This window comes from Haliotis asinina, chromosome 2, assembly GCF_037392515.1.
Source record: "Haliotis asinina isolate JCU_RB_2024 chromosome 2, JCU_Hal_asi_v2, whole genome shotgun sequence".
NCBI lineage: Eukaryota > Metazoa > Mollusca > Gastropoda > Lepetellida > Haliotidae > Haliotis > Haliotis asinina.
This window is the reverse complement of record NC_090281.1, coordinates 43566809-43584833: the sequence shown is the minus strand read 5'-3', so window position 1 is coordinate 43584833 and position 18025 is coordinate 43566809. Positions and strand designations below refer to the sequence as shown.

General features: G+C 40.8%; 1 protein-coding gene across 4 annotated transcripts in view; it reads right to left on the bottom strand.

Annotated features, from left to right (window-relative positions):
* Positions 1–10350: 10350 nt before the first annotated feature.
* Positions 10351–18025, bottom strand: part of LOC137273750 (uncharacterized) — a 26046-nt gene continuing 18371 nt past the window's right edge. For all 4 annotated transcript variants that reach the window (XM_067806575.1, XM_067806578.1, XM_067806577.1 and 1 more), the window contains exons 10-18: positions 16985–17075; positions 16560–16619; positions 15885–16061; positions 15355–15499; positions 14733–14841; positions 14237–14309; positions 13284–13427; positions 11832–11977; positions 10351–10820 (exon numbers count right to left, since the gene is read on the bottom strand). In XM_067806575.1, the coding sequence (XP_067662676.1) occupies positions 10586–10820; positions 11832–11977; positions 13284–13427; positions 14237–14309; positions 14733–14841; positions 15355–15499; positions 15885–16061; positions 16560–16619; positions 16985–17075 (1180 nt within the window). In that variant the 3' untranslated portion in view covers positions 10351–10585. The remainder of the gene's footprint in view (positions 10821–11831; positions 11978–13283; positions 13428–14236; positions 14310–14732; positions 14842–15354; positions 15500–15884; positions 16062–16559; positions 16620–16984; positions 17076–18025) is intronic.

Sequence of the window (18025 nt, the reverse complement as noted above, 5' to 3'; positions counted from 1 at the left end):
TCATTGTGGAGTAATCTTAACCTTCGCTGAAGCCAATATAGAGGTTTTTCAGCCTTGGCTCAAATCAGTGTAGAGGTTTTTCAGCCTTGGCTCAAGCCAGTGTAGAGGTTTTTCAGTCTTGTCTCAAGTCAGTGTGGAGGTTTTTCAGCCTTGGGTCAAGCCAGTGTATAGGTTTTTCAGCCTTGGCTCAAGTTAGTGTAGAGGTTTCTTAACCTCTACTCAAGTCTGTATGGAATAATCTCAGCCTCTGATTAGGATCGGACATTCAGCTGAGCCGTCTACGTGAGACAAAATAACTGCACATTCTTGTTTGTAATTGTGACTCTGTCATGAAATGTCTTCTTACGCGAGACACACAGCGTTGTAAACGAGCCGAACATATAGTTTCACGGCTGATTCCATCAATTTATCTAACCCGCTCTTTGTCAAATCCGATGTGCTGAACTTTCGGTTGTAATTTGATATCCCCTAGAGATCAACGTCACGTTCATGTTGTGTAAAAGGGAGTTCCACATCTCTTTCCGTTCTTGGAGTTGCATGATCCACGGAGCTGTTTTGTTTCGCCACTATTGGTTATTGGAATACAATAAACAAATACTGTAGCCCCTGTTTAATTTCCTTAACACTTCATGCGCGTTCTATTTGCTTGAGTAAAAAAGCAAGTACTCCAGTATTACATAACAGACGAACGGAAATTCAATGAATACAGATCAAAGAAAGAAGTCTTGAAATAAAGGTGCTGGGAAGTTTCATTCTTTGCAGCTGACATTCGTTTCGTGGATCTCCACAGGTCTCCTTGTACGAATACCAGACGTGAGGCACGAGACGTTAGCATACCAAAGATGCCATAATGATTCATAAAAGAGACTAGATATAGTCCAAAATAAATATATCCGTGCAACACATGTAGTCAGCACCCAAACCCATATCTCTTACACCGTGCAATAGATGTAGTCAAAGGCAAAATTAGTGATGCATTCTAAAACCCAAATACGCACTTCTTAGTTCCTGCAACCAGAGCATCAACAAGGCCAGCTCCATTCCCACTACTCGGGGTGGTGGGTAGCCAAGTAGGTAAAGCTGTCGTCCATCGTGCCGAAGACCCGGGTTCGATTATCCACATGGGTACAATATGTGAAGCCCATTCTGGTGCCCCCTGTCTTGGTATTGCTAGAGTATTGCTAAAAGCAACGTGAATCTATATGCACTCACGCATACCGATTACGTGTTCATGGAGGTAATATCCAAAGCCCACAGATGCATCCAGTGGCACAGGTCCATCTCTACACTGTGCAACATATGTACTAACGGTCTGGGCTCACTTGCACAAAGCAATCTTAGTACTACAAAAATTGTAAAACCCATTCTCCAACTGAGGATAAATATACGACAAAATGTTACGGATGTCAACTTCTTCTTCTTTATTGTTGCTTTGCGCAAGTGGGACCTGAACTATCTGTACCACACGTTGTACGGCATACTTTGTCTAGCCACTCAAAACACTCTGAGAAATGCAGCCATTTTAATGTTATTGAGATTATATCAAAGCTGAGTTTTACTTGAAGGGCAAGCTTACGCGAAAGCTGACCTTTTCGTCTTGCTCGTTTTCATGACTCTAAAATCAAGAGGCACCAATTACGTCATTATCAAAGGGTGGTAACTCTGGTCTGTTTAGCTCTGCAAACAAGGGCCTCATTCTGGCATAACATTTCAGCATTTGTTATTGGTTATACTTATTATACTATAATATTCTTCTTTATTGTTGTCGATGGTGGAAGGCCTGACGAAGGGACAAGGAATAGCCCAGAAACGTTGTGAAAACAATAAAGAAGAAGTTGACATCCATAACATGTTGTCGTACATTAGAATACCGAGTTCTAAATGCCTCTCAAGAACCTACATTCGATTGGTTAAGAATTTCTTTACCCCACAGCAATGATTATTACAGCTTCGTGTTGTTTGACAGTCTCCTGCGACTAACTTGTAGGGAATACTGAAAAAAAGTACTGTCAGAATTAGAAAAAAATCTGTTTTTAGGTTGTTACTCTGTATCACTAAAATTTACACAGCTGCAAATAGCGTGTCGAAATAACCCACATCTGTCTAACTGGGCGTTCAGTGGGATACGTAAGAGGATATCCAGAAAAACATGTTTACTCGTAAATCGGGCAAAACTTAGAAAAAATACGGATAGCTGCTGAAAACTACGGAAGCGCTGAAGGGACATGAGTATGAGAATTTTTTTAATATATATTTCGTGCGCACGAGATACTAAAATGTGCGCACGATATAATATAGCGTGCGCACGATATACGAAAGCGTGCGCACGTTATAATATAGCGTGCGCACGATATGACGGGAGAAGATTTTTTAAATCATATATCGTGCGCACGAGATACTATAGCGTGCGCACGATATACTAAATTGTGCGCACGAAATACTGATGCCTCGTGTCGTGTCAAAGCCATTTGAAACCATGTCAGTGTTGCAAGATTCAAACGGGAGTCAACAAGGTAAGTAAGTGATGATGTTATTTTGCTGTATCAAGCACTTTGGTATCCTTATCATGCCTTGAATGAACCACCTCGTATGCACATGCACAAGGTATTTAATATGTCGTGCCCACGACATAACATATCGTGCGCACGCTTTGCTAAATCGAGCGCACACTATGCTATATCGTGCGCACGCTTTGTTAAATCGTGCGCACGTTTTGTTAAATCGTGCGCACACTATACTATACCGTGCGCACGCTATAGTATCTCGTGCGCACGATTTAACATTTAAAAATACGTGTCTCCTTTCATTTTGTGCGCACGCTATGTTATATAGTGCGCACGCTTTATTATATCGTGCGCACGCTTTATCATATCGTGCGCACGCTTTGGTATATCGTGCGCACGCTATATTATATCGTGCGCACGTTTTTCGTATATCGTGCGCACGCTATATTATATCGTGCGCACATTTTAGTATCTCGTGCGCACGAAATATATATTAAAAAAATTCTCATACTCATGTCCCTTCAGCGCTTCCGTAGAAAACAAAAGATCAAACTATAGATGGCAATTGGTTCGCTCAGCCAGGTATGACGACGAAAAGTCAACTCACACGGCATAAAATGCATGTGCTGTCTACTGAAACAAGGGGTCATCTCAAAGATATTTTGTGCTTATTCATCTCTGTTGAATTTGAATATTGATTAACATCTTACGTGTCTTTGTTTCATGGAGTTTATGCTAAGACAAGTAAAGTAAAGGGTATGATACCTGATACTCATAGATGCTCGTATTAAATGTCTCAAAATATATAAGTGGTACGACCACTCGAAGGTCGACAGGGCTTGATGCCCTACTTAATTCCCTTGTGGGATTACCATATCTTAGCTGATATATATGTCCCCAACCTGGCAACAATCATCGTCTGCTTCACCCGTCCATGTTTTGGATTTGGTGCTGTCGAAGCCAAGTAAAAGGGTATGATACCTGATACTCATAGATGCTCGTATTAAATGTCTCAAAATATATAAGTGGTACGACCACTCGAAGGTCGACAGGGCTTGATGTTGTTATATACATTAGGGCATGCCGTACATGTATTGCCCTACTTAATTCCCTTGTGGGATTACCATATCTTAGCTGATATATATGTCCCCAACCTGGCAACAATCATCGTCTGCTTCACCCGTCCATGTTTTGGATTTGGTGCTGTCGAAGCCATGCCTATTCTGATCAACATCGTTTTCATGCTACAATGATGCACGTGATGGACCACAATTAAGTTGTTTACATTTTGTAAAAAGCTGTCAGAGAGCTTTGTTGTTAACAAGACCATGTTGCGTTTAGCATTTACAATCTAACAGCGTCTTTGCTTTTAAACATTTTCTTCAAAGCGTGATAACAATATTTTGCCCTGTAGTTGTTTGTGTATGTTGGTGGCACGCTACTGGACGGAAATCCACCCAGTGGTAAAGTTATGCGCAAAAACGTCAAAGCAATAAGAACTTCCGTCAATGAATCCCTCAAGAATAATGTTCGATTATAGATAGATTCTTATGTAAAAGAATAAAGTGACGACGCAACTGATCATGTGCAACCATACTGAAAGTGAACCAAATCCGATATCTTAGCATAAAAAATTATACGATCCATGAGGAAATATACGTGAATGATTATGCAAAGTTAGCCCAAAATTTCCAGTTCTGTTAACCTATTTTAAACTTAGACGAAACATAGATGTAAGAATGGCCGCGGTTAGGGCATGAGCTATTGAACTGGTTGCCATTGAACAGACTGGTTCTCTGTGTCTGTTGCACCAGCGTTAGCGCAGACGCAGCATACCCAGGAAAACAGAGTCAATACATACATACATACATACATATATATATCCAAATAAACCCAAATACTTTGTGCTTCATTTGGATCGATCTTTCACTGTGTTTATTATACATGCCTTTGCTGAGTAACAGTGCCTTGGTTTAACGATGTCAGTTGTTCAATTATACCATACACTTTTACAGGTATCGGCCACATGTTGTCGGAAGCGTTGGGTAGTCTAGTGGCTATAGCATTTACTCCTAACGCCGAAGACCCTGGTTCGACTGCCCACATGGCTAAAAGGTTTGCAGCCCATTTCTGGTGTCCCCCGCTGTTATGTTGCTGGAATACTACCGAATTCGGCGTAAATGCATACTCATTCACAATGCATTCATCGAAAAGAATAGTGAGTGAGTTAATATTTAAAAAAACAACGAAAAAGAGCACATATACATTATAAAAACCCGTCAACAAAGGTCAGTAAAACAACTAGAATATCACAATTTCAATTAAAACTAGCATGGAAAGTTAAAACTAATAGCACTATTTAGACAATACAATATAAAAACAGACTATAGATCGCCAACAACAGAAGGTAGATCACCACACTAGGAACCATGGGGACTTACAGTACCTTTGCTACCTGTATGGACCCTGGTTGGATTTACACCATCCGTTCAGCTGCTGGCGATTGTACGAAAAGTAGCCGACTTGAATTTACTGTGAATGTTTGTGGACTTACGTACCCTCTCAGGAGGACAACAATTTTACAATACTTCAACCCGCTTTGAGGGTACAGCGTTAAGTGTGAGTCAAAAAGGAGACCCAAGAACTTAGCTTCCTTCACATCTTTAATTGGTGTGCCATCTAGAGACAGTTCAGGGTCTTTATGTGGTTTATATTTACGACAAAAATGTATGCAGTTAGTTTTCGATTTAGAAAATTTAAAGCCGTTTTCAAGACACCATTTATTAATCTTGCTTAAACACAACTGTAGTTGCCGTTCAATGGTATGCATATTTTTACCACGACAAGAAATATTAAAATCATCCACAAATAACGATCCATCAATTGAATCGTTTAAAACTTTTGATAAACTGTTTATCTTTATACTAAAAAGTGTGACTGACAAAATACTGCCTTGTGGAACACCCTGATCCTGATTGTAATGATTAGACAGGGTAGAACCCACGCGGACTTGAAATTGTCTGTTTTTTAAAAAATTGCCTATGGATTCAGGCAAACGACCTCGCAAACCGAAATCATGTAAATCTCTCAGAATGCCATACTTCCAGGTTGTGTCAAATGCCTTCTCAAGATCAAAAAAGATAGACACAGCATGTTGTTTATTAATCACCGCGTTTTTCACAAATGATTCTAAACGCACTAAGTGATCGGCAGTACTTCTGTTTTTCCGGAAACCACATTGTATATCTGTGACAAGGTTATTTGTTTCCATGTACCAAACAAGTCGATTATTTATCATGCGTTCCATGGTCTTGCAAACACAGCTAGTTAATAAAATCGGACGATAATTGGATGGATCCGTATGATCACGTCCAGGTTTAGGTATTGGTACTACTATAGCATCACGCCATGAAGAAGGAAATTTCCCGGAAGTCCAAATATCATCAAAAATTGATAAGAGCGTCTCTAAACAGGATTCTGGTAAGTGCTTCAGGAGTTGATAATGTATGTTATCAGCTCCAGTAGCAGTGTCATGAGCTCGATCAAGAGCAGTATGGAGTTCATGAATAGAAAACGTTTCATTATAATCTTCCCCATTATCAGAATTGAAATTAATAGTTTTCTTTTCTTGTTGTTTTTTGATATTGCTGAAATTTAGGTGTATAATTAGAAGAGGAAGAATGTTTAGCAAGAGTTTCGCCCAGTTTATTCGCAATATCTGATTTATCAGTAAGTAATTAAGATGTTTAAGATGTTTAAGATGATGGACAGTAGATTTAGTACCTTTACCTTTAATTTTCTGGACCATGTTCCATACCTTGGACATGGGCTTCCGAGAATTTATTTTGGATACATAATTTTGCCAAGATTGGCGTTTGTTCTGTTTAAAAGTACGCCGTGCTTTAGCATTTAAAATTTTAAATGTATTTAAATTATGCACCATAATCAGTTTTGGCAAACGTCGAAGACGGCGAAATATAGAGAGAGAGTAGCGTAAACGCTACATGTAAAGTAATTCTCACTGCAACAGCTTGCATATTGTTAATAGTGGAACAGGGCTTTGAATAACGCTTTGTTTGACTAGAATGGATGATCCACCAGTGGCCCTATCACCCGGAGGTCGAAAAAGAATGATATGCATTAAAATGACAAAGGTCAAATGTGTCTGTTTGTTTTAAATATGTCTCTTGGAGACAGATCGGTGAAGGTGTAAAATCTTGGACTATTAGCTGTAATTCATGCACATTAGTTCTCAATCCTCTGCACTTCCACTGTGCAATATTATTGGAATAAACTATCTTTGGGGGGGATTTATTGGAGATCTACCCCTTGCCTTTCTTGAGGACGACATGCTATGTGCCCTGTGGGGGATATTATCGGACACATCCATGTCCTCCAACGATCCAAATGTGTTAAACAGCTGGATTTTGTTTGTTGAACCTTTCGAGGCTCTGCCACTTTGACAGTCTTTTGATGAAGATACATTTCTTGATTTCACCGGGTGTTTTGCAGTGTCTTTCACATTTGTTTGAGAATCAGATTTAGATTGTGAGTGGAATTTAGATGCCTTAGATAAAGATGCATCCTGAATACGGGATGAGTCTGGAAGTACTTCCGCTGTCTGAGTGGATATTTCAGGTGACAGAATCTGATCGGAATCAGTATTTATCCATGTCCAGTTGGTTTGACAGCTCCTAGACATTTTGGTTATTTTGGCTGTGTCAGACGGTGATCGAGATACGGCAGCATACGTTTCAGATTTTTGCACTTGTTTTTTGGCTTTAGCAAAACTAATGTCTTGTGTAAATTTTATTTTGTTGATTTCCATTTGCTGTTTCTAAATGGGACACTCCTTTGAGAAAGATGAGTGATTTCCTTCACAAATAGTACATTTTTTTAAAGTGCTGTTGCAGTTATCCGTCCTGTGAGTTTTTTCGCTATAGTGAGCACATGTAACAGATGATTTACATGTATTGACACCATGGCCGTATCTTTGGCATTTAAAGCATCTTAAAGGATTAGGAATGTAAGTATCCACATTGATGTTACAGTAGCCAGCTTTTATTGATTTTGGAGCAACTGGACACGAAAAGGAAAACAGGTATGTGTTTGTCTCAAGGGTTTCATTATTTCTATGAGTTTTGAATCGCTTAACAAAAGTGACGCCTTGATCCTTCATCTCTGACACGATATCAAATTCTGTCATGTCAGCAAATAAGGGATCACGGTCTCGCACTATTCCCTTACTAGTGTTCAAGGTGCTGTGTGCTGAGACCAACACATGAATGTTCACAAACGATTCAATTTCCATCAGGTTCGTGGCTTGGTGCAGTTTACTACATTCAACAAGTAAAGCACCTGAACGCAAGCGTCTAATGTTTTTGACTTCACCCGCAATTTCTTGTATTCCCTTGGATACCGCAAAAGGATTCAGTTTCAATGGTGTCTTATCCAGCGTCTCAATTACGATAAAGCGTGGACAGTAGTCAAATGCTTTAGTGGATCTGTGTTCAGTATCATCAAGATCAATGTCAAGTGGACGTTTTGTCTTTTTTGGTAGGGGTTTGGTATTCCATGGTTAGTATTTATTGGTTCATCATCCGAGCTCCCCACCCAACATGGAGTATCACAAGGACAATGCTAAAAACAAGCGGATCTCCAGCTTGCAGCACCAAGGATACCCGGATGATATACACCAGCAGAAAAATTAAAGTTTAATCATTCCACCAGATTGGCCCATGAGCCACCGCCTTCTGGACATAGGACTCTAGGCAAAAACATGAAAGTGTATATTTGAAATTATGAGGGTCCAAACATTTGCCAAGATTTACAAGGATAAAATTTTCAATTTTTTACATTACATAATGTAACGCTCAGAGCTTGGCGTGACCAGCCGATTGGTTGAACCGGGCCCACTCAACCACCCGTCTAGGTGAAGTAAGGGTCGAAGAGGTGTGTTGAGCAAAGGGAACGCGGTCACAGGTCCCCAGTGCTCTCAACCCCCAGGCTCCCGTCCTCCACCGACACAGGGCCGCAACCCACGGCAAACGGGTTGGTGGACCAAATATCCCCCCGGGTCCACAACGGGGGTGTTGGCGTGCTCTTTGCGTTACCCAGCGCCCATCACGATAAAAAAGAATAGGTCACACATAAGGACATGTCATAAAGACGCTGCAGAGCATAGTCAGGCGATAACCCAGGCGATAACCAATCTGTTGGAACATGGCATCACATGACCAGATACACGCAGTCACATGAAATCAAAGACATAGACAAAGTATTAGACAAATATCCCCACAGCAAATCTGATCCTTCTTTGAGTGTTGGAGAAATCGTTACAACAGTCTCCGTCCTTCCAGCTATTCAAGTGCAAGATGATAAGAGTAAATGCTCTGGTAAACGGTCTTAATGTAATGTATCGATCTGGTTCTACAGATCGAAGATTATATCATTACGTTTCAATCTGTGTTGTATCTAAACAGACACTCGATGACTGTGTGACAAGGTTAAACCGAACACTGCTCAGTTGCATTTAAGGTCAAAATGGGGTGACATTAAAGTATAACACGACATACAGTATCACACCGAACTTTCAATACAGTATATACCATGAACTTATATACTGAGGGAGCCACATAGGGGAACAAAACTACCTTTATTTGTAGATTTGTACATTGTTTGTTTAAAGTGATGAAAAAACTTGAAAGGAAAAAAGGAGCATATGTGCTTTAATGTGTTCCCATTCTTGTTACCCTCAGTATATTTGCAAATATAATTATCAGCCATGCTGCATTTTCATTGTTAACTTAGAATCTATTTACTGTACTTTACATATGGCTTGAATATTGCTTAGTACGCTTCACTCGCTGTACGTAATATATGGCTGGGACGATGCTGAAACGTGCTTCACTTACTCACTCATTCACTGTACATTACAAGGACAACGCCACAATGACTAACCGTTTATGAGATGCAGGTGTGAATAACAATGTCATAATCATTTGGTATGATTGGTCCAGGGATTCGAACACCGATCAGCTGCTGTCCTAGTATCAGGAAACACTGTCCACACATAATGTGAAATACAAATGATACGGTCAGCAAATCATGGCGAATACCAGTGATATTTTAAGTCGTCTTGGAAGAGTACTTTTCGCCAAGATTTGGAAGGGAGCCGTGTGGTTAAAGCGTTCGCTCGTCACGCCGACGGCCCGGGTTCGAGTTCCCACATGAGTACATGTTGTGAAACTCATTCCTTGTCGTGATACTGATGGAATATTGGTGAAAGCGGCGTAAAATTAAACTCACCCAATCACTCGTTAGACAGAGAAAAGGCATCTATTCTGACATAACATGGCAATTTCCTATAGGGCTTTGTTACGTGGATTTCGCGCGAAGAGTGGCTATAAGATCAAATATGGATTACACTTACAGCGAGAAGGTCAATGGGAAAGTTGCACAAAGTCAAACACTTCGTGTGTTGTGTCAATCTCCCTGCTGTCAGTCATTATTACAGGCAAACAGAAGACTGTTAACGAATTTCCTTTGCTTTTGACCAAAGCAGAAATGCTTGTGTCTGATTGTCTGGGTGTGGCAAACAGAAGAGAAAGAATAAAAATGTTCTTATTGAGGATCTAATTATATGCAACTAACACAAAACATCGTTTAGAGATTAATATGGTGATTGGTTTCGCACAACACTAGCTAGACGCAAACACTGCATTTGTTGTTACAAATCTTAACCATGTACAATGTGCACGCGGTCAGGACGGTGGAGTAGCGCGTCACGCCCAAGACCCTTGTTCTTTTCTCCACATTTAATTTCTCATCAAGCAGGTACAGCGTGTGAAGCAATGAACTTTATTAGCTCAAACGAATTTTCACTCTTACAAACGTCTACTCTCTGATAACATGAAAGTACCATCACAATAAACGTATTGTCGCATTTCTGAATGAGTCAATTTATTCGTGTACCAGAAATGTACTTTTCACAAAATGAACGTCAATATCTATTGAACCTTGCCATACAAACGTCTGCAACTAAAGAAAATACCTAACGTAGCATAAAGTGGTATGTTACATCAGCTTGTCGAACAGTTTTGGTTGTTGAAACTGATATCGGCGGAACCGGAACTACCAATGACACAGATGACCCGGATGTAGGTTTGGTTTTCCAGGAATACAAAGACCACTTCCTCTCGCTGTGACCCCCTGATTGTAACAATGATGTCATCCGCGAAATCTATCTGGACAACACGTTTTGGAGACACTGGTACGACCTTGCTCTCTTCGCCGTATATCAAGACATTCTTCGAGCTGCAACAACAAATGAAGGAGAGATTTGTTCTCGAGTGTCCATCGTATTCAATATCCTTTCTAAATATATTACGACAAACTGATTTCTTCGCTGATTACACATAAGGAGCGCTGGTGTAGCCTAATGGTTAAAGCGTTCTCTCGTCACTCCGAAAACCCGCGTTCGATTCTTCTCATGGGTACAATGTGTGGAGCCCACTTCTGGTGTCTCCTACCATGACATTGCAGGAATGTCAACATTGATACCTTCAACATGAGGCTAGGTCCACTGGGAACAAACACTGCCAGTGTTAAATATATAGAAGTCGTCCAGGAACATGGAGCTCAAGCATTGGGAACAAATGGTCAGCTATTTGAAGTGGTCAGCTTGTCCATTTACGGTGAATATCATGATTACAATTAAAACCGGCGTTGAAAATGTACCTTCAGTGTTAGATGACATTATCTTTAGAAATGTATAGGAAGAAAATCGGTCATCAAGAAAAACAACAATTACATATAAAAACTGTTCAATGGAAATAATTTACTTGCAGAAAAAATATTAAAACGCAGCATTTAACCTTTAGGAACAGCTATCCATTGGCATACTTTCATGACTGACAGAATCTGCTACAAAACGCAACGTTCGATTCTATTTAGCGCGCTTTCTAACCTCGACTCTTTCATGCTTGCTGTGTAAACTCGACTCTCTTTTTATTTTTGTTTGCTCTAAACTCGACTTTATCTTACTTGTTGTCTAAATTCGACTGATTCTAGAGTGCTGTCTACACGTGGCTATTACCTGCTGTCTACACTCGACTTTATTGTGAGCGATGTGTAAACTCGGCTGACTCTTGCGTGATGTCTGAACTCGACTGGTTGTTCCTTGCGGGATCTTGATTGCTTAAGGGACACAACTCTGTATTCTCTCTTCCTCGAATTCCCAATAACGAAATAACATATTAATTCTAAATAATATACTTATGGTGTAGTACATTTTAGACCACATCCATAAACAAGTCGATGACCTACCCCTGAGAAAAGACCGGGCTTGTGTAATAGAGACAGGGATTGCTGGGGCTACAGTCATTGCTGATGGTGAGCGGTGCCGATGGAGTAAAGTCCGTCACGGACGTCTTCCTATTAACTGAGCGGGTAAATACCAGTGACGCGTTAAACTGAAAAGAAAACCACCAAATATTCATGATATTGGCACCTGGTGCCTGTAGTGGAAATACAAGTTTCAATTACGAAAAGGGTGTTTGCCATTCGGTAATACGTGTATTCATCACTTCCTCAAATAGTCAGTCATAGATTTCTCATTTCCCATAGCCGCTATTGCAAAAGTTCAGAGGGAAGTAACTTACATTTTCAGTAAATGCTACCAAGCTGGTGATACGTTTCGAGGATTTGGTTTGGTTTGTATTTTAACGCCGCACTGAGCAAATAAAGGAAGAGGACTATTTTACGACTATAGTACAATACACATTCATGTCAACGTCTTTATTCTGTATAAGCCACGTTTTAATATAGATTGTAATGTCGTTGTCAAGCAAGTGTCATAGATTGTAATGTCGTTGTCAAGCAAGTGTCATAGATTCTAATGTCGTTGTCAAGCAACGAATCTATGTCGAAACGTCACCTATACAGAATAAAGACGTTGTGTATTATACAGAATAAAGACGTTGTGTATTATACTACAGTCGTCCTTCAGCTAACCAACTTCTAGAATGCCAGTCAAAGAAGTAATATCATAGATCTGTAAAGAGTCTAGATCATAGATCAGTATCGAGTCTAGAACAGACAATCCGGTGATCAACATCAACTGGGATAAGATGACATGTGTCAACCAAGTCCGACAAGCATGGGTTGCTGAAGATCAGTTCTAACCCGGATCTTATGAGGTCTGAGGTCAAGTTTGGAGGAAAATAAACAACCAGCAGACTAATCAACACCTTCAGGTACACGCAATCGACAAACAGAAGTGACATGACCATTTCCACTTTATAAGAAATTATACGAAATATCAAATTTTAGAATGTCCTCGACCTGTCTACCATAAAACGTTGTGGAAGCTTTACTGAGATGTACTTACTTGTACGTCGAACATCAGAACCACCGGGCTGCCTTGAGAAATCGACTAAACGATTCGAACTACATGTATGTGTATCATCAATGACCTATATAGGACTTCACCGTAAAGCGTGTATGAGGAAAGACCTAACCTCAGCGAAGTAGGGACAGTTTAGAAACTATAGAGCCTATACAGTCACATGACAAACCTTGACAGCTAGCGCTACAATACCTGCATGCTAGAGATCTACTGAACGAGGTTTGAATGTAATTCATATTATTTCAGCCTTTCACAAGGCCGTTTGTGACCCACTCGTATTATTTCGGGACATGTCCGCTTTGGGGTTACGTAAGGGAAGAGTGAAGGCAACTGCATCAAGTCTTGCGAAAAAAGGAATTCCAGAAACTCACGAAGTCGAATCCGGCAGCACTGGGTGTTAGCGCAAAGTTTGCTTCCATGGCAGAAGCCATGATAATTCCGAAGACGAAGTCTCCGATTCTGGAATAAGTGGTGTAGATTTCTCCTTTCGGACCAGAACCATCTTTGAAGGCTTGCTGAAAACGTGAGTTATCAATTTCATATAACAAGTCCTTCCACAGTCATTTAATAAAAGAAAATCATCACAATCAATTTCGATCAATGTTTAAACTTATGTACATGCCAATTAACCAACAGACGTGTACGCACTACATGCAGCCAGTGGAATTCGCATTATAACATGGGCAAAATTACTTTGAAAATGACTTTTGTTCCCAAAACCTTTGGCCCATGGCGTTATATCTAGTTTGGCATAATAACCAGGGTATTATATAGGCAGGAAAAACGTTCTGGCAAAAACATGGCATTATATCCAGGGTGGCATAATAACCAGAGTAAACTGTACGCCTGTTTCATCCCTGACTGTTTCATATCTGATTGGAATAACTCATAATATTTGATGAAACACATTGCTTACTGTGTAGAAAACCCAATTTTCACTTATTACCATGTGTCAGCCATATCAGGGGTTTTGATGTATGAGATGGTTACTGGCCTCCTTGGGGTTTTTGAGCGAGTTTAGCAATATTCCAGCAAAATTAGGACAGGGGACACCGTACATAACTTCACCCATATCAGGCATCGAACCCGGGTCTTTGGTGTGACGAGCGACGCTATAAGCACTATAAGCTACCCCACCGCCCTTTCAGTGGTCAAAATGCCGTCCTATAATGCCATAAATCGTCCTGGAAAAATCATGGTGTTAATATCAGGATGGTGGCGTTGTAGTCAGGTTAGGCCGTATGTGTAGGCATTAGATACCATGGTGATTGATATCAGCTTGAGTTTAGTGTTTCGGGTAGAGAAAACACGAGAGATAATGGACCTGCCACATCTGACGGTCAATGGCCATGGCTGGTTTTGATGGCTGCAGGATCAAACCATCGCTGTTGCAGCAGCTGAAACAGAATGAGGGAACGACGTAACCAAGTTTGTGAAAGAGGTAACAGGGGTGGATAACTCTAAATCAACGTGAATGAATCTGGTGATTCCTGTATTTTGCGCTGCGATTTTATCAACGGAAGTCAGTTGCTAAACTGTCCATAGTACACACTAGCACATAGCACATACTACCGATGCATGGAACAGACGTTCTGTGCGACGCTAGAACTATCCGTCTCTTAAGCAAAACTGACCTGCTTGTTAAGATAACCTGCTTATTAAGAGCACCTTGTGTTATTGCCGATTTTCAGAGATTCATTCATACACGTTTCACAACTATTTTGCCATTACTGCATCGTTGAATCTGTTCTGAATCCTCCAAAAATGGATATTATTCTCAAACTACCATTTCACAACATACGTCCTTCCTGCTGCCTTACGTCATGAGGAGGGTGACGTTTGTGCCGTTGACGATGTCCCCAGGGGCGACGGGCCCAGTGCTTAGGGTGGAGACGATCACCTGCAGTTCGCTGTTGGGCTCAGTCAGGTCTAGGAAAGTCAAACATAGCTGTATCTTATCACAGTTTCACTAAATGTCCAACACGTATTTACAGAAGCTGGGTGGTGCGCAGTGGTTAAAGCATTCGCTCGTCACGTCGATGACCCAGGGTTCGATTCCCAACGTGGGTACAATGTGTGAAGTCTCATTTCTGATGTCCCAGATATGATATTGTTGGAATATTGCTAAAACTGACGAAAATAACATACTCACTCACTACATATAGCACTTTAGTAAAGCGTTGAAAAACTATTTGTGGTGGGCATCGGGAAGCAATTTCCTTCAGGAAATGTGAAAGCCATGCTTCACTGACAAATTTCTAACTACATGTATATTTCTTATTTTGACTTTCTGTATTCTTTCTTATTAATATGGGACATTTGTGCAAAGGGATCGTGCATGGCGGTTTTCTGAGTTTCCCAAAGAGGAGTCTTATGGGAGCTTTAATGAGCTTATTTACACAGAACCTTTAACCAATGACAAAGAAACTCAAACACAGTTACTCGGATATTTGGGGTTCCCAGGCTGACGCTCCGTTGACCAGAAGTTGTCCTTGAAAGGAGCTATACCCATGGCATCTGCGAAAATTGAGGATATTCCTATCTTCCAGTTATCTGCCCCTGCCCGGTAGTCGCCGCTGACTCTGGCCTGAAGGATTTAACAGACAGCATGTTGGATGTTAAGCCCAATACATTAAATGTATTTCGGATTTTGCCTCCGCTTTTAAAGTAAGTAGATTCATTCTGTTTGGACATGCAGTACTGTATGGTGATGTCGGACCTACATGTGTGACAACCGGGATCTCCAGACTCCACATGGCGTGTCTTGGGTTAGACATGCAGTACTATACATTGATGTCTGACCTACCTGTGTGACAACCTGGATCTCCAGACTCTACATGACGTGTCTGGGGTTAGACATGCAGTACTATACAGTGATGTCTGACCTACCTGTGTGACAACGGGGATCTCCAGACTCTACATGGCGTGTCTGGGGGTGGACATGTAGTACTATACAGTGATGTCTGACCTACCTGTGTGACAACCGGGATCTCCAGACTCTGCATGGCGTGTCTGGGGTTAGACATGCAGTACTGGATGGTGATGCCATTATCGCGGGCCCCCCTGCCCATCTGCATGAGCCACGTCCGACCAATACTGACATCAGACAGGGTGATGTTCATCTCATTGAACTCCACGTTGAGCCAGTCCTTTACAAACACATCAAGCATCAGACACTGTACAACGCCTCTGTACGAAAATATTAACATGGTAAATTACAGATCCTATCATTCCTGAGCATGAACGAACTGTATGTTTACTTGAAGAATACTACGATATCTTGCATCGGCGAGGAATCATGATGACTGGTGATGATGATGATAATAATGGTGAGGCTTCCGACGATTGATGACCATGAGAGATGCTGATAAAATCAATTTTCAGTGTGTATCACCATGCATTTTAAATGGTCTCCCTCCAATTTTCAAGACCATACGTTCATCTTTAAAACGGAATCACAAGGCCGCAGCTGCGACGTCAACAACACAAATGTTTGTATTTGTCTAGTCTGAATATATTAAACAATCAGTATGGTTTCAAACTTCAATCAGCTTGAAAGCCCGTAAAATGAATATCATCAACAAAAGGACGCATTTCCCATGATAAATCTCCCTGATACGGCCAAGGACGGCTAATTACAAACGTACCTGTTCGTAAAGCGTCAGTCCCCATTCTCGCGACGTCTCAAATAAATAGTCCCAAAAGGCCTATCGAACAGGAAAAACAACAAAAAACAACAAATGTGTATTCAAGCCACACGGTGGCGGTATGTAAATGGACGAGTTTGGACCAGACAATCCAGTGATTTACAACATGAGCATAGATCTACCAAATCCGGATACGTCAACCAAGTTAGCGACACTGACCAACCGATCCCGTTAGTCGCCTCTTATGACAAATATGGGTTACTGGCGGTCAATTCTAACCCGGACCTTCACGGGTTTAATTTCATAGAACCGTAGAAATTACATACGAGAACAACAGTAGAACACCAGTCATGATACCTTCAAGTGATGACAAAGTAGACGTTGAGAAAAAAAACCCAAACTATTTATCCATAACTGGAGATCACCTGATCAATAGGAATGGCTTTAGACGTTGCCTCTTCAACAATAAAATCAAACTGGCCACCGTTCTGTCTCGCATAGCTTGTCTTTGATGACCTGTTGTGGACAAGCATTAATCAGAAAACATTGAATAATTATGATTATGATGATGATTGAAATCTACCCCCATAGAGTCACCCATGTTACATGTGAATGCTAGCGCTTTCATTATGAACGTGGCACAGAGTTGCTTGTTTGTTGTTCAACCACATTGCTCAGTAATACTCCAGCTATATGGCGGGTTCAGCAGTGAGTTTAGTTTTACGCGGCTTTTAGCAGTATTCCAGCAATATCACGACAACCCGATCCCGTTTGTCACTTACTGAAACCCAGTTCTACCCTGTCACACAGAACACACAATCAAAATGTGAATTTAAAAGCACAATTCACTCTTCCTGTGTTAAACAGATGCAGCTAAACCCCAGCGGCATATTGGTACCCACTCAAAGAAAGATTAAAACATCAAACCACTGCTCAAGACTACGTCAGACTCTGAAAATACATAATTCTGATAGAAACTCGGGTATCTATCTATATTTGGAAGAGACCGCAGTCAGAAATGGGATTCAGAAATAAAGAAAATCTGTTGACTTGCTTTACTGAAGTCTTTTTGATCATATACCCTTCAAAGAAAAGGTAGGGAACTGTACTTTCAATGTACTATTGTTGAAATTGGGAGATATATGGGATTGAGTCAATGTTAATAAAATAACAATGGATGATTTGAGAATGCAACACCACATGGATTTCATTCAAAGCAAAGTTGATCGTTCAGTTATCCCCCTTGTTAGGTGACCAGAGTATGACATGAAAATTTCAGGTTTACAATTTTCAGTCAGTAGTGTGTGATTTGACCCTGAATACCCTGACCATGAACAATTGCAAAAAAATTATCAGAAAAAAATGGTGTACAGTGATTTATCGACCTGTCTGAAAAACGTCAAAATTAATAATGACGCCCTGTGTACGTGTAGGAGGCTCCCACGTTGTGCACGGGTTTCCCATGC